Source organism: Pecten maximus, chromosome 2 (genome assembly GCF_902652985.1).
Source record: "Pecten maximus chromosome 2, xPecMax1.1, whole genome shotgun sequence".
Classification (NCBI taxonomy): Eukaryota; Metazoa; Mollusca; class Bivalvia; order Pectinida; family Pectinidae; genus Pecten; species Pecten maximus.
The window spans coordinates 16,098,247-16,116,991 of NC_047016.1; the positions used below are offsets into that span (position 1 = coordinate 16,098,247).

General features: G+C 35.9%; 1 protein-coding gene across 12 annotated transcripts in view; it reads left to right on the forward strand.

Moving 5' to 3' along the window:
• The window catches only part of LOC117319586 (centriolin-like), a 105,533-nt gene that overhangs the window by 15,720 nt on the left and 71,068 nt on the right, over positions 1-18,745 (forward strand). For all 12 annotated transcript variants that reach the window (XM_033874372.1, XM_033874399.1, XM_033874435.1 and 9 more), the window contains exons 4-9: positions 3,118-3,285; positions 3,530-3,634; positions 4,123-4,309; positions 4,541-4,734; positions 14,581-14,706; positions 15,627-15,846. In XM_033874372.1, coding sequence (XP_033730263.1) covers positions 3,118-3,285; positions 3,530-3,634; positions 4,123-4,309; positions 4,541-4,734; positions 14,581-14,706; positions 15,627-15,846 — 1,000 coding nt within the window. The remainder of the gene's footprint in view (positions 1-3,117; positions 3,286-3,529; positions 3,635-4,122; positions 4,310-4,540; positions 4,735-14,580; positions 14,707-15,626; positions 15,847-18,745) is intronic.

An 18,745-nucleotide genomic window follows, 5' to 3' on the forward strand; every position in this document is an offset into this window, starting at 1 on the left:
AATCAAAGAAAGATATAATTTTCTCACTTGTAAATCTTTTTATTTCCTGTTTTTGTTTTCATTTTTGATAATATTACAAATACAACATAATGCATATATGTATTCTTTACATAGATGTTATACATGAGTGAAGCTATATGGGCAATTTGATATACCGGATGTACATTGTACAGTAGTAATAGATTGGTCTTTTGCCCCTGTGTTATATATACCCATACATGTACACATGTGTCAACAAAGATTTGATATAGAAGCATGAGATATTCAACAAACAAAATACTGAATCATAAAAAAATATCCATAAACAAATATTTTCGCAATGATTCTCAATACATTTCCTCAATGTTTGAAATGATTAAATGCTGTTCTTGATAAATGTCATATAATGTCTGCTGATTGTTTCCTTTTTGAATGCATGCAGAGAGCATAATTATTAAAAGAAATCATATCCATTAGTTTATTTTGTCCTTTTTGATTCTGTTTATATGGAAATCCTTCACTGATATCATGCTAGTGCGAAAAAAATTATGCAAAAACATTTTATTTCTTATTAAATGTTCTATAATATTCTATGAAATTTGTGTGAAACATAACACTGTATTGCTATTTCTTCCACAATTAAACAGGCTTGAATTAATGTGCAGTCAACCATATGATTCAATAATACCCTGTATACATATATAGGTCAATGATTTGTACCTTGCATGCATTTTGTAGATATAAATCTAAAGGTACTAAATATATACCAAAAAAGTCTGACTTCTTACACAGTTCAGAGTAGTTAGGAGATAATGTAGGTATACATAATTAATGAGTCGATCGGTATAATGTTTATTTGTTGATTTGTGGACCAGCTTATTTATTTGTGTGATCTGAGCCTATAGAAATACACATGTGATTATACTGTCAATAGACCATAAAATATACTCATAAGTCAGATGTCAGAAGGAATTATCAGTTGTAAATAAGAATCAAAACACAGGCCATTAAAACATCTAGCGGCCATGGTATGTAAAAAAAAAAGGTTTGCATGTAAATGAGGAGTTTAATATTGTTAAAATGTCTCCACATTACAACATTAATATTGGCATCAAACTGAAACCATTCACAAATAATCTTTAGGATAACAGAGTATTTTCTAAAGATGAAATCAAGTTCTTTTCAGACAGTTATGGTTAGTCTACATGTGCTGGTGTTAATACATAACTATGTATTCTTGTGTCCAAAATAAATCACTTCTTGCAGATTCCTTGTTGTGATATATTACTTGCTCTTACCAAAAGATGTCCGGGTTATTAGAGTTACAGAATATTTTATGAAGAGGATATGTATTAGACTGTTTAATATTTCTGCTGTAGTAGGCTCGCGATCTTACTAAGGATATTCCTGGCTGTATTTCAAACATAGTTGTGAAAAGTGAAAAGGCCCAGGTGATCAGTTTTATATACATGGCTGTTGAAAATTTTTAAATGGACGATGTTGTCATTTTCACATTTGCCTGTAGAACCTTAAACGAACAGGTATCTCAATTTCATGATCAATACCTTTCAATCCAGGTAGACAATCTGGTAGATTATATGGACATCTGAAGAGTTTTATTACCAATTCAGAACATTTATGATTTCTGTGTGGCTTCCTCACTGTCTGGTATACAGATATTCTATAGGTGGATAGAACTTGTGTATAATAGGATTTGTGATTCAAATTCTGTTTCAAATTTAAATGCTTTTTTTATGATGTATTTTATTAATCTGGAAACATTAGATATGGTTAACTGTTAGGGAGAAGACTGTCGACATGTAAACAAGGTGTTTAGATATTGACCTTGTTTGCCCTGTACATTTGTATTTAGATTTTAGTTAGTAATACCCAGCAGTACTTCCATCCTATTCCATCATTTGTGTTGAAAACATCCGCAACCTCCTCACTCCCCCCCCCCCCCCCCCCCCCAAAAAAAAGAAAAAGAAAAGAAGGGAAAAAAAATCAAACAAACAAACCACAAATGATAATGGAAGAAAAAGACAAAAAGAAATCCAATTATTACTATAAAGAACTCAAAAGTGATTTCAAATTGTTTTGTTGATTAACATATTTGTTATACATAAATTTTGAATGGATATATATATTTATATACATAAAAAATCTGAATATATCCATGATTTATAGCAATACCTCATGCAAGTTTGCTCTAGAAACCTTTTTTTCAAATTTCTGAATTATTAATTTATTCATGTAGAGATAAAATCTTCCATTATAATTTTGTCTAGACACATTCAAACTTAACTGTTATCCAAGATTTAATTAAAATGTGTAATTGTGAAATCAAAATGTATTTTGAATAAGCTTTACAATATATATAGTCAGTTATTGATATGTTTAATATTGCTGAACTAGCATGACAAAAACATAGACAGTCTTATTAAGAAGCTATGCTACAACAGTCTACTGACATAGGATTGTTTAGGATGTCAAACTTGCCACGTACCTTCTGTACTTATATTATAAATTACAAAAAAACGATTTGATAGAGACAGGGCCTGGTCGTTGTTTTGGCCATTACATGTCTACATTATGAACATCTGTTACTATTTTGGTGTAATTTGTACTTAGAACCTCAAAATTTGAAAAATTGATATACATATTAGGCGTATAATATTGAAGATGTATTCTCACTTCTCTGGAAGAGTAACAGATTTTTGAGATAAGTGATTTTGTATAAGTTTTTGTTTTGCAATATATCAATATATCAATATTGACATACATTATTAGCATTATATTCACGAAGTGGGACAGGCAAGACAAATAATAACATGTACCTGGGGAATTGCTGTAGCTTACAATTGAAGTGGTCAAAAGCACCTAATCTACAATAGGAGAGAGTAATTGAAAAATTATCCTGCTCATGATAAATCATAAACTACTGACCTGTCCTTCTCTAGGCATACTTCCTCCCAGTAGACTAAATGGAAAGTCATCCTGGCCTGTGTTAGTAAGCTTTGTTGTTATTTTAACTCTACGTTCACCTAGACCCTGTCTTATCAACCTTCTCCTTGTCTTACCAACTTTGACAAAGTTTAATTGACCTTGACCTTATTTCATCAACCTTAACCTTTACAGTACATAGAAAACCTTGACAGATGTAAGAAGCTGGCGGTCCTGAATCTGAGCTGTAACATGATAGAGAAAGTAGAGAAATTGGAGAAGCTGATTAAACTCAGGGAGCTTAATTTAGCCTACAACAATATCACAAAGATTGAAGGACTGGAAAATCTGGCAAATTTACAGGTAAAGATTCATAATCTCATTAAATAAACATATTTCTATATTCAAAATATCACAACCTGTGTTGAAAAGGAACTAGATTTCAATTTTAATGTGTATGTCAACGTGGAAAAGATAGTTTTTTGCAAGATTAAAGGTTTAAATGTGGTTGATTATTATAATAGTTTTAATTAATATTTTGCACTACAACTTCAAATTATAAAAGTCATTGACATAATATTATGATGAAGTGATTTTGTTGTAACAGATGCTGAACCTGACAGGGAACAATATTGAACACATACCTATCTGGCTGGGCAAGCGACTGAAAGCACTACGGATACTTCATCTGGGCAAGAATAACCTCCAGTCGGTCAGTGTTAGACATGGCCAAGAATGAGTTACCTCCCCTGGCATGTTAATAGCATAGCATTTATTGAATCATTAGTGGTATTTTGAGCAGGTTAAATCTAAGCCTAATCTGTCAGTGTTATACAGCCAAGGTAGTTGGAGTTACCTCCCCTTGCTTGTTCGTGTTGAAATTCTAATTTTACAATATAGTGGTTAATCTTTTTTTCTTACCAACCAGCAATAAACTAATATTTCTTGAATTTATGAGCATTAGAGGGATTTTTTTCATAATATCATTTGTTGTTTTGAGAAATTAATACTTTTTGCATACATTTCAAGCTTTTGTAGTTAAGATCTTTAACTGATGCCCACTACCATCATGGCAAAAAAAAACCCAACAAAATGAATGTAAAAAAGAAGCAACAAACAAAACCTTATATGAAATAGTATTAGACCTAAATCTGAGTTTTAGCCTATATTTAAAATGTCACCATTTGTTTACTGTCCTAGATGAGTGAATTGGCTAAACTGAAGCCATTACCTGACCTGTTGGAGCTAACAGTGGCTGAGAATCCCCTGTGTCAGATTCCTCATTGTCGCCTCTACCTCATCTTCCACCTGCGTACACTACAGGTCCTCGATAGTCAGCCAGTCACAGAGGAGGAACGCAGACATGCCCGTGACAGGTTTGAGCAAGGTAAACAATCTTTTATCATTGAAATTGTCTGCATGAAGTATTATGATTATGTAAGTTTGTAAGAAACTTATTTAGTTTTGTGATTAGCTCACTTTCATAAGATTTCTTACAACAGCTTCTGTATATGAATATGTATGTTTAAGATATGGAATTATATTTTCTCAGTTGAGATTAAGTTTAGATGAACTATAAAAGGTTGATTTTGATGTATTTAAATATTACTGTTTTCAGATGAGATTGAGCGACTAGAACGCTTGCTTGAGACAGAAGAGGCTCGAAACAGGAAGCTGGAAGAAGAACATAATCGCTCTGCACAGGAGTCGTCCTTTACCAAGGCAGCTGAAGAGGAGAGAAAACGTCAGCAGAAAATAACAGCTGATCGCCTTAATGAAATGGAACGAGAACTGGACACCAAGAACGATTTGGTATGTAGTTGCTTATTTGTGCATGAATTCTGAATTAATATACAAGTTAAGTTTAAAAAAAAAAAAAAACTGTCGCTTGCATGACATCATGACCCTTTGCCTCTTAAAATCTCGAAATTAAATTTCTGGCAAAATTTTTTTTTTTTGCTCGCTCGCTCCCTTTTATTTGTCCAATTTTCCAAAGAACAACTCATTAATTTGGCTTGGCCTAATGTAAACTTTAGAGGAATTCCCACAGTTCTGTTTTATCCTACCTAGTGTTTGGTTACATATTGTTCCTACCTAGTGTTTGGTTACATATTGTTCCTACCTAGTGTTTGGTTACATATTGTTCCTACCTAGTGTTTGGTTACATATTGTTCCTACCTAGTGTTTGCTTACATATTGTTCCTACCTAGTGTTTGGTTACATATTGTTCCTACCTATCACTTGGTTACATATTGTTCCTACCTATCACTTGGTTACATATTGTTCCTACCTATCACTTAGTTACATATTGTTCCTACCTATCACTTGGTTACATATTGTTCCTACCCTATCACTTGGTTACATATTGTTCCTACCTATCACTTGGTTATATATTGTTCCTACCTATCACTTGGTTACATATTGTTCCTACCCTATCACTTAGTTATATATTGTTCCTACCTATCACTTAGTTACATATTGTTCCTACCTATCACTTGGTTACATATTGTTCCTACCTATCACTTAGTTACATATTGTTCCTACCTATCACTTAGTTACATATTGTTCCTACCTATCACTTGGTTACATATTGTTCCTACCTATCACTTGGTTACATATTGTTCCTACCTATCACTTGGTTACATATTGTTCCTACCTATCACTTGGTTACATATTGTTCCTACCTATCACTTGGTTACATATTGTTCCTACCTATCACTTAGTTACATATTGTTCCTACCTATCACTTAGTTACATATTGTTCCTACCTATCACTTGGTTACATATTGTTCCTATCTATCACTTGGTTACATATTGTTCCTACCTATCACTTGGTTACATATTGTTCCTACCTATCACTTGGTTACATATTGTTCCTACCTATCACTTTGTTATATATTGTTCCTACCTATCACTTGGTTACATATTGTTCCTACCTAGTTCTTGGTTACATATTGTTCCTACCTATCACTTGGTTACATATTGTTCCTACCTGTCACTTGGTTATTAGCTCACCTGGTCCGAAGGACCAAGGTGAGCTTATGCCATACTGTGGCGTCCGTCGTCTGGGTAGGGGACTCAAAATTGTACAAATGATGGGGCTGACCCCCAGGGGCCTTAGGGGCGGGGCCAAATGTGGTCAATCTGGCTATATTGATTTAAACGACTTCTTCTATGAAACCGAGCAATGCCTTTCGCTCATATTTGTCTAGTAGCATCACTATGAGGTGGGGATTCAAAATTGTACAAATGATGGGACTGATCCCCCAGGGGCCTGAGGGGTGGGGCCAAATGTGGTCAATTGGGCTATATTCATATAATTGACTTCTTCTCTGGAATCAAACAATGGATATCTCTCATATTTTACTGGTAGCATCACCTTGGGGTAGGAATTTGAAATTGTACAAATGACGGGGCCGACCCCCTGGGGGCTGAGGGGCGGGACCAAAAGGGGTCAGTTTTGCAGAATTGATATAAACGACTTCTGCTCTGAAACTAAGCAAAGGATATCACTCATTTTGCCTGGTAGCCTCCCTATCGGGTGGGGATTCAAAATTGTATGAATGATGGGGCTGACCCCCAAGGGGCCTGAGGGGTGGGGCCAAAATTAGTCAATTTGTTTAAACAACTTCTTCTCTGAAACTAAGCAATGGATATTGCTCACATTTGTATGGTAGCATGGTTATGCGGTGGGGATTCAAAATTGTACAAATGTTGGGGTTGACCCGGGCCACCAGGGGGCTGAGGGGTGGGGCAAAAAAGGAGTCAAATTGGCTAAATTGATTTAAACAACTTATTCTCTGAAACTTAGCAATGGTTTGACTGGTAGCATCCTATTGGGGTAGGGATTCAAAATTATATAAAGGAAGGAGCTGACCCCCAGGGGGCAGAGGGCAGGGTCAAAAAGGGTCAATTGGTCTAAACAAGATCTTCTCTGAAACTAAGCAATGGATATCACTAACATTTGTGTGGTAGCATCCCTATGGGGTCGCGCCAAAAGTCAATTTTATTTCATGAATTAATGCACTTTTTGGCATTTTTAGTATTAAAATAAAACCAATGTACATGTACCCATATAAAATGCTTATAATATATATTGACATAGCAATACCAGTGCCAATATATACTTAAGCATCATTCTTGTTTCATATCTCATGAAACCAGGTGAGCGATACAGGCCCTCTGGGCCTCTTGTATCTATCACTTGGTTACATATTGTTATTTTCAGATATTGTTATGGTCCAGCAACGTCATCACAAACACATTTCCATGAACATTTTTATATTTTATGTTTTTTTTTATTATTATTACCCGGTATGTGCATGTTTTTTGTTATCATGTCACAAAATTGTGGTGTCTACTTGGAACGAGTTTTAATTCCAATATTAATATATGAAGTGATATTTTTAAAGAATTTCTCACTGTTCCACATCTTTTTAGAAATGAAAAAGAAATGGAAAATGTTCTCTTTCAGATGTCAGCATGTACATTCAGAAGGATTTACATGTGAACATCCAAAACAAGATGCTTATACATATCATTACAAACTTTACTCTCCTGTAGGCTTAAGGCATATCAATAAAGTAATTATACCCCCGCAACGAAGTTAGGGGGGTATACTGGAATCAGGTTGTCCGTCCGTCCGTCTGTCTGTAGACACATTTTGTCCGGACAACTCCTCCTTAACCGATGGGCTGATTCCAATGAAACTTCACACAAATATAGAGGACCATGTGTAGGTATGCATGCCACTTTCTTTTTCTCAAAATTATGGTTGCTATGGCAACTGGTCACTATAAACAGGTTTTGCGATAAGAACCATAACTTTAAGTTTCTGCGGACAACTCCTAAACTGAAGGGCTGATTTCAATGAAACTTCACACAAATATAGAGGACCATGTGTAGATGTGCATGCCACTTTCTTTTTCTCAAAATTATGATTGTTCTGGCAACTGGTCACTATATTACTGGGTTATATTAGTTAACCTCTAATTAACAGTTCTAATTCACCATTGACTTGTGCAAATTGCGGGGGTATTAGTCAGCCATCCTGACTTAATGGAATGATAGACAAATGATAAAACTTTATAGTGTTTACCCTACGTACCTTGGTGTAGAGGTTTTACCTGTACAATGTTAAAGATATTGATCTGGTGGAGTGTCTCCTCTTAAGTGGCAGGCTTGAAAGACTTAGTTAGAGTGTATATTAGACAAGAGGTCCACTATTGAGTGGAGAGTCACAGATTTCAGAAGATTTATACCATATTTCATTACGGTAAAAATCCTTAGAAAGGTGAGCAGGTAATTTTTAGCTCACCTTGCCACTAAGGGTGCAGCTTCCGTCATCCGGAATCTGTCCTGCGTCCATCTGTCATCCATCCGGCGTCTGTTCGGCATTCGTTCGGCATTCGTTCGGCATCCGTTCGGTATCCGTCAATTCATTTAAATCCCTACTAGTCCTGAATGCCTGAATGGATTTTGATGAAATTTGGTCTGGAGCATTATTGGACAAAGGGGATCAAATGTTGTATAAATGGAGGGTGTGGCTCCCCTGGGGCCGGAGGGGTGTGGCCCGGGGCTCGGTAGGGGAAATTGAGGTAAATCCTTTAAATCCCTACTTGTCCTGAACGCCTGAATGGATTTTGATGAAATTGGGTCTGAAACATTATGGGGCAAAGGAGATCGAACAGTGTATATAAAGGGAGGATGTTACTCCCAAGGGGCTGGAGGGGTGGGGCCCAAATGGGGAAATTCAGCTGGTAAATCATTCAAATCGATATTAGTCCTGAACGCTTGAATGGATTTTCATGAATGATCTGGAGCAATATTTGACAAATGTGATCTAATGTTGTGTAAAATTGTGGCTCCCTGGGGGACGGAGGGGCAGGGCCCAATAGCGGATATTGAGCTAAATCATTTAAATTGCTACTAGTTTAAACCATTGAGATCCCCACCCCATAACCATATAAAGCATTGCTGGACATCAAGAGATAAACAAAATCATGATCTAAAAATAGGCCCTGTGGTTTTCCCCCACCCCTAGGGACTTAGTTTCTTGGCTATATTTTTGAAACAACTGAGATCCCCACCCCATAACCATATATAGCATTGTTTGACATTAACAAAAATAGATATTAACAAATTGAACATGAACATTATTTTTACATTTGGTCAAATCCAACCAGGTGAGCGATACAGGTCCTCTGAGCCTCTCCTTTTAGGAGATAAATCCTTTATTAACAACAAGTTGTATGTCATGATCACTATCCAGTCAGCACTAATCTGGTTGTCTCACTCCTGTCAGCTGTAATCTGGTTATGCCACTATATACAGTTAGCACTGATCTGGCTGTGCCACTATTCAGCCACCACTTAATAGGTTGTGGCACTTTCCAGCCACCACTAATCTGGTTGTGGCACTATCCTGTCAACTGTAATCTGGTTATACCACTATTCAGTCAGCAGTAATCTGGTTATACCACTATTCAGTCAGCAGTAATCTGGTTATGCCACTATCCAGTCAGCAGTAATCTGGTATACACTACCTAGCAATCTGGTTATACCACTATCCTGTCAGCAGTAATCTGGTTATGCCACTCTCTAGTCACCACTAATTAATCCAGTTGTGCCACTGTCAAGCCTCTAATCTGGTTGTAGTACTATATTTAGCGAATGTTTGTTTACAAATTAGCCATTTTCTATTACTGTATATAGAATTATCTGAGTAATATAAGCTGTGTAATAAAGATTGTTGGGCTACTGAAGCTTTACAGAGTGATAAAGGGTCTGTCACGGGTAGTACACTTCCAGGCATAGTGTTTATTGAATACAAAGACATTTTTTCCCCAAAATGAAGTCATGCTTATTCAAAAAAAAAATTGTAACAGCAGTTCTAAACTTAATTTATTAGGTAATATGATCTTTAACCTGGACACTTTGTCAGTTAAAGCTTCAAACACTTCACTTTAATTTGTTATGATTAAAAAAGTAAAGAGAGGATGTTTTTGGTAGGAATTAATTACGTATCATCTTTTGTTTTGGTACGTATTGTTTATAATCTCTTTCTTAATTCTTATATTGTATATTTTGAGGTTTGTTTATTCTTTTGCGTTGAGTTAATTTTTGTACCTAGCTAACATTTTATGATTTACCGTAGTGCCACCTAGCGATTTACACCCCTTTGAATGCCTCTATATACAGGTACACCCCACACAGGTGTTAAATGTTCAGGTAAATTCTATCTTAAACGTAACAACTGATAACTTGAATATCACACAGTAAATTCTATACACTCAATATCTTAAATTTGAAATCAATCAATGAATAAATACTTTGAGAACAGTGAGGGCCCTCAGTTCTTGGCTGCCGGTATTTGGCCAGCTACTGACCACTGTATGGGAGGCTACACCACTAACACTGTATACTATAACACCATAAGGTTGGTTGTGTATACTATAACACCTTAAGGTTGGTTGTGTATACTATAACACCATAAGGTTGGTTGTGTATACTATAACACCTTAAGGTTGGTAGTATATACTATAACACCGTAAGGTTGGAAGTATCATGATGTGTCCTCATCATCAGTACAACAAGAGCTGGAGTTGTGACATGAAAATCAAAACGGTGACAACACCAAGACAGTAACTTGTGTGTTTCTAAAGCTGTATTAGTACTGGTGTAAACAGGGGAGTTGTATCGAAGGAATGATTTACTGATGTTCCTAAAATCCTGTGACATGTAAATTACTTGTCAAAACATACCTTTGTTTTCTTACACTCTTTTATCTTTCTTACTTTCCCCTGGCCAAGACATCCCAGAATCTATAAAAATGGTAGCTGCTACTCCTGCTTGGTGCTCAGCATTTTTTGGGAGTGGAACAACTGGTTGGCCCTTTGTCTGTATAATGTGACCGGGTGGAGTGCCCTGCTTGGTGTATTTGGGGGTATGCTTCAGTGAGGTAGCACTATAATGTCAGCATTAGTTTCTCACTTTCTTAAGGATACAAACATGAACATTCACCACTTACATGCATTCTACACACAGGGGAGGCTGTACTAGATGTTGATAGGACACTAAACAATACAAAACCATAATCCATTATCTTTCTAGTTGTTTGCTTTGAATCCTTAACTATTTCTAACTCAATTACCAGTAAACCAGCCTCTCTATCTTTCCCCCACCCAGCCTAACTAAAACATCAGTCTTATCTAAGATTTCACAATATGTCTTTATCCCAGTAGTCATGCAGCCTGAATAGAAGATTTATAAATCATTCTTTTTGGACTGTTTTGACTTTATAATCCTGACGGCATTACTGGTGTCCCCGGTGTGATTTGAGGTGAAGGTTTAGGAACAGTACCTTATCTCTGGCCGATAGACACGGCACCAGTGTATTAGTAGTAGCTCCTTAATCGTGTGTCAGCCACTATGTACACTAAACACTGACATAGGTAAGACTCGTTACCGGGGAGAAATCTTCTGTTTCATGGAATACACATGGAATATTGTCCAACCATAGGATCTAGAGGATTTATTTAACCAAGTCAATTATCTAGAGATGTAAGTAGGTAACATTCATGTCATGGATTCTAATGTCACGTAATTGATAGTGATTTCATTTTCCATTTGGGATAGATAACCTGTATATTGGTAAAATATTAATATCAAAGACTGAAGAAAACATTATTTTTACTTCAGATAATTTGATTGTGCAATAGAAGCAAATAGATTTTCATAATTTCACCAAATGTCTGATGCTTTTTTTTGACTTTTTACCATTTTTCAGCCATCGACTACTATGCCTCTGCCTGTCCGATTTGTTCATTGCCTTTATTTTCATCCATCATCAGGCTGTAAAATCATCCTTGTCCTCTCTCGTGTCTTGCTCATTCATGTCTTTCCATAACCAGTCCAAGTCTCCATTGTGCTTTAAATTGTCATGAAACTGTCCAAGTGTCATGTAACTGTCCAAGTGTCATGTATCTGTCCAAATGTCATGTAACTGTCCTAGTGTCATGTATCTGTCCAAAGGTCATGTAACTGTCCAAGTGTTCATATGCAATATACCTGTCCATGTGTCATGTAACTGTTCAAATGTCATGTAACTGTCAAAGTGTCATGTAACTGTCCAAGTGTCATGTAACTGTCCAAGTGACATGTAACTGTCCAAGTGTTCAAATGCAATATACCTGTCCATGTGTCATGTAACTGTCCAAGTGTCATGTAACTGTCCAAGTGTCATGTAACTGTCCAAGTGACATGTAACTGTCCAAGTGACATGTAACTGTCCAAGTGTTCAAATGCAATATACCTGTCCATGTGTCATGTAACTGTCCAAGTGTCATGTAACTGTCCAAGTGTCATGTAACTGTCCAAGTGACATGTAACTGTCCAAGTGTTCAAATGCAATATACCTGTCCATGTGTCATGTAACTGTCCAAGTGTTCAAATGCAATATACCTGTCCATGTGTCATGTAACTGTCCAAGTGTCATGTAACTGTCCAAGTGTCATGTAACTGTCCAAGTGTCATGTAACTGTTCAAGTGTCATGAAACTGTACAAGTGTTCAAATGCAATATACCTGTCCATGTGTAATGTAACTGTCTAAGTGTCATTCATCACTTAATGGGTGGTGTAATTATAACTCTCCGCGTGTCATATGAATAAGTCTTAGCATCCTATTGTTTCTCTGAGTAAGCATCCTTTTTCAAATGCATGCTGCCATATTGTCATCTTTTAACTATTGATATTTTGGAGTCGGGTGTATATGACTATATCGTTGTTCTCATTCTAAGTCCTTAAAGACTTGTGCTCCTGTACATGGTTTACATACACCTGCATTTCCCTAAAGCATGGATTTAGATTTATTACACTGCAGTTTAAATCTGAGATATTAAATTATAATCCTAAAATTTCCCAGTTATTCTAATGTAATGGGGCTTATGAAAAGTGCTATTCGACAGTTTTGTCTGGGTTATGTTAACATATCACAATGTAAGTCTAGCGTTTTAATTTTCAGCAGGATAATAGTATTTTCATGGTTCCAGTTTACTGAAGTTATACCTACATGCCAGTTGAATGGGAATTTAGAATCTGTAGATAATGGACCCACACATTTGTAAACTGTTGTTTTGTGTGTAGATTGTACTTACTATTTACATAGCAAATATTCACACATTATTTCATTTCCAAAGGGGGCCTTAAATATATATCAAATTAATTTAAACACAATTCAATATATGGGACAAATCATGGATATTCTTATTGCCTTACCACTGACCTTGTTTGATGTGGGATACAGTCATACAAGACTGGCTCCCTTTTGGTTGTATTTTCTGTATTTTATTGTCAGGAATAATTGTCTGCCTGTACATGCATTTTCTTTATAGAAATGTTATATACTAAATCATTTCACTTGATAAATATGAATAAAGATATGCTCAAGAAAATTCAATTGACAATATTTTATGCATAAATTTGTTTTTGATGTAAGTCATTGGAAGTGAGAATAAAATCAGTATATTGTCATAAATCATAAAAGTGAGTTAACATTCACTTTGAGGATTTTTCATTTAAATCTGCATCAATGGAGTGTTTAGCTTCCCTTTAAATTTCTCATGGATAATTTCAATAGTAGCGTGGTAGTATATGGAGTGTTGAATAATCTGAGTGTGTCTGTATGATAGAAGATTAAATTAGTGAGATTAGCCAAGGTGTCCTATCTAACACTGGTCAGCCTTGATGAGTGGATTAGAGATCGTTAACGATAGCTAGGACAAGGTAAAGTGGAAATCTGACATGTCTAAACGAGCGGGAATTATAAGTCTCTTATCAAGCCACTGTTGATTTCTATAAGCATTCACAGGCGTATAGATTTGAAAAGCTAACACATGTTATACGTGTGCAGGTACTGATCTGCACTGTACACGGTGTGTCAATGTGTCGGTGTGTCGTGGCAGTCAAAGAATGGACATTTTTGAGACCTTGTAAATGTTCATTGGAAATATATGTTCTGTCCTGGAATTCATTGAAAAAAAGTGCTTCTTTTTGTGTGAATATTGAAGTGTCATGTGCAAATCAGCCAAATATGTGACATTATTCTTGTGGAAAAACAGGAAAATGTAATTGCTTTTATGCTGGAATATACCATAGTGATGACACCATTCAATAGTAAATACATGTATGTGACCACTTAAGGAAGTTACGGTAGTTGTAAAAGTTTCATGTGAAACTTGTGTTTTTCAGAGTTAGCAGGTGAGAAATACAAAAAATTTAAGTTTCTCTTTACATTCTATCTTTTGACCATTCCTAACAAACATTGGTTTCATGTAAAGCATTTCATACCATAACATTAGTTGTATGCTTTACATACAGTCAAACATCGTAGTGTCAGGTTATATTGATTTTTGTATCCAATATCTTTTTTGGTTTGTGCTGTTATTTTTCCAGCTACATAAATATTTGAATACCTATTAGTATTATGTGTTAAAATATTAAACATTTTCCAATATTGTAATTATATCTAACAGAAAGGCAGACAGGTGAAACTGTTACAGCAGGTGGTGGTAATGGAGATTTTATCATGTTTGAAAATTGCTATTGATTTTTTGTTTTTTGTTTTTGTTTTACAAAATTTGTTTGATTTGTTCTTTTTAGCTGAAGAAAAAAACATCTGAGTTAAACAAAGCATGTGAGAAGCATTACCAGCTAGAACAGGAACTAGCCTTCCATAACATTGACTCCAAGTTTGATAGTTTGGGAACTAGCCCACAGCGCAATCAGGTAAGATTGACCTTTGTGTGAAATAATAAGTTTGACTTATGTGTAGTAATTGTCATTGTCATCCCATCACAAGCAAACAAGTTGTGGTATTACGACCGTCTTCTACCCACCTGTATGTGTCTGATAATACATGTCAGCACAATTAAGAGAAAACTACTATAGTGTATAACCTATAGTCTATAAATATTACAGATTATCTTCAGAGGTCAAATGTCAAGGTTGCTTTAGGCTATCGGGTATTTAACAAAACAACACTGTCAACATGTGTGTTTTAAGGATTTTTATTGTCTGGGTCAAAGGTCATGGTCATTTAATAATATCATTCCCTTATTATTTATCCTCAAATACGCCCCCTCCGAATTATTTATCCTCAAATACGCCCCCTCCCAAATTGTTAAATTTAGCATTTAAGTTTGGAGGGAGCTTATTTGTAAACCACTTTTAGCTTTATTACTATTCTAAAATTGATGATTCTGCACAAATGAAAATGAGGACTTATTTGTGGGAGGGGGCTTATTTGTAGATGGATACAGTATATTTCTAGTTAGAATGATCAAAGGTCAAGGTCACTTTGGATCATGGTCTGATATTTTATCTTGATTTCCACCACTGTATTTCTGTTTTTGTTGCACTATAACATGTTCCAGGATGTGAGTGACATTTCAGTCATTCTAAGTCAATAAAATCAAAGATTAACGACTAAAATGGAGCCAACACCAGTTAAAAGTTGGTGGTTTGATACATTGGTTTCTGCCTAGTTGTTAATGTACATGATGATGTTATGTTACACAATGTGTGTTTGTGTCTGGCATAAAAACCTTAAACATGACAGTTGATCAAGGCTTTTGTCCAGTGCCTGATCCAGACAGAATTAGATAGTGGTACTGTTGACTATAAGTCATACGTTTCTTCTGTTTTAGCATGATGAGAGTGGAGGGCTAGATGAGAGCCCTTACATAGGGCGTGCCAGGTACAAGGCCAATCAGTATTCCCGTGAGAACTCCATTGGTGTTTCCCCACCCCAGCAGGCTCGCTACCACAACGTGTCATCTGCCAGTCCACAAAAAGCTGAGATCATGGATAAGATCCACGTACAATTGGACAATGCCCTGGTGGAAAAACAGGACAAGGTCTCCAAAAGTTAGTATTCACTCCTGGTGTAAATGTCTGTATTATTAAAACAGTCTATTACAAGCACAGCTTATTCTATCAACACTCAATACAAGCACAGCTTATTCTATCGCCACACTCTATACAAGCACAGCTTATTATATCAACACTCAATACAAGCACAGCTTATTCTATCGCCACACTCTATACAAGCACAGCTTATTCTATCACCACACTCTATACAAGCACAGCTTATTCTATCAACACTCAATACAAGCACAGCTTATTCTATCAACACTCAATACAAGCACAGCTTATTCTATCAACACTCAATACAAGCACAGCTTATTCTATCAACACTCTATACAAGCACAGCTTATTCTATCAACACTCAATACAAGCACAGCTTATTCTATCAACACTCAATACAAGCACAGCTTATTCTATAACACATGCAATTTTTAGTCCTCTAAAGGTTGGCCCTAATAAATCGTTAATGTTGCTTCGTTTTTTTCTTCTTTAAGACATATCAACATTTTAGATATTTTCCTATTTTTGTCTAAAATCCTATACTGAATCTGTATTGAATAATCAGAATATGTGTGGTAGGTCTGTTGTTATGGTGAGACAGACACAGATATATGTGTATAAGTCTGTTGTGTTGGTGAGACAGACACATATATATGTGTATAAGTCTGTTGTGTTGGTGAGACAGACACAGATATGTGTTTATAAGTCTGTTGTGTTGGTGAGACAGACACAGATATATGTGTATAAGTCTGTTGTGTTGGTGAGACAGACACAGATATATGTGTGTGTAAGTCTGTTGTATTGGTGAGACAGACACAGATATATGTGTATAAGTCTGTTGTTATGGTGAGACAGACACAGATATATGTGTATAAGTCTGTTGTTATGGTGAGACAGACACAGATATATATGTATAAGTCTGTTGTTATAGTGAGACAGACACAGATATATGTGTATAAGTCTGTTGTGTTGGTGAGACAGACACAGATATGTGTGTATAAATCTGTTGTGTTGGTGAGACAGACACAGATATATGTGTATAAGTCTGTTGTGTTGGTAAGACAGACACATATATATGTGTATAAGTCTGTTGTGTTGGTGAGACAGACACAGATATATGTGTATAAGTCTGTTGTGTTGGTGAGACAGACACAGATATATGTGTATAAGTCTGTTGTGTTGGTGAGACAGACACAGATATATGTGTATAAGTCTGTTGTGTTGGTGAGACAGACACAGATATATGTGTATAAGTCTGTTGTGTTGGTGAGACAGACACAGATATATATGTATAAGTATGTTGTGTTGGTGAGACAGACACAGATATATGTGTATAAGTCTGTTGTGTTGGTGAGACAGACACAGATATATGTGTATAAGTCTGTTGTGTTGGTGAGACAGACACAGATATATATGTATAAGTCTGTTGTGTTGGTGAGACAGACATAGATATATGTGTATAAGTCTGTTGTGTTGGTGAGACAGACACAGATATATGTGTATAAGTCTGTTGTGTTGGTGAGACAGACACAGATATATGTGTATAAGTCTGTTGTGTTGGTGAGACAGACACAGATATATGTGTATAAGTCTGTTGTGTTGGTGAGACAGACACAGATATATATGTATAAGTCTGTTGTTATGGTGAGACAGACACAGATATATGTGTATAAGTCTGTTGTGTTGGTGAGACAGACACAGATATATGGGTTTAAGTCTGTTGTTATGGTGAGACAGACAGATATATGTGTATAAGTCTGTTGTGTTGGTGAGACAGACACAGATATATGTGTATAAGTCTGTTGTGTTGGTGAGACAGACACAGATATATGTGTATAAGTCTGTTGTGTTGGTGAGACAGACACAGATATATGTGTATAAGTCTGTTGTGTTGGTGAGACAGACACAGATATATGTGTATAAGTCTGTTGTGTTGGTGAGACAGACACAGATATATGTGTATAAGTCTGTTGTGTTGGTGAGACAGACACATATATATGTGTATAAGTCTGTTGTGTTGGTGAGACAGACACAGATATATGTGTATAAGTCTGTTTTGTTGGTGAGACAGACACAGATATATGTGTATAAGTATGTTGTGTTGGTGAGACAGACACAGATATATGTGTATAAGTCTGTTGTGTTGGTGAGACAGACACAGATATATGTGTATAAGTCTGTTGTGTTGGTGAGACAGACACAGATATATGTGTATAAGTCTGTTGTGTTGGTGAGACAGACACAGATATATGTGTATAAGTCTGTTGTGTTGGTGAGACAGACACAGATATATGTGTATAAGTCTGTTGTGTTGGTGAGACAGACACAGATATATGTGTATAAGTCTGTTGTGTTGGTGAGACAGACACAGATATATGTATAAGTCTGTTGTGTTGGTGAGACAGACACAGATATATGTGTATAAGTCTGTTGTGTTGGTGAGACAGACACAGATATATGTGTATAAGTCTGTTGTGTTGGTGAGACAGACACAGATATATGTATAAGTCTGTTGTTATGGTGAGACACACAGATATATGTGTATAAGTCTGTTGTGTTGGTGAGACAGACACAGATATATATGTATAAGTCTGTTGTGTTGGTGAGACAGACACAGATATATGTGTATAAGTCTGTTGTGTTGGTGAGACAGACACAGATATATATGTATAAGTCTGTTGTGTTGGTGAGACAGACACAGATATATGTGTATAAGTCTGTTGTGTTGGTGAGACAGACACAGATATATGTGTATAAGTCTGTTGTGTTGGTGAGACAGACACAGATATATGTGTATAAGTCTGTTGTGATGGTGAGACAGACACAGATATATGTGTATAAGTCTGTTGTGTTGGTGAGACAGACACAGATATATGTGTATAAGTCTGTTGTGTTGGTG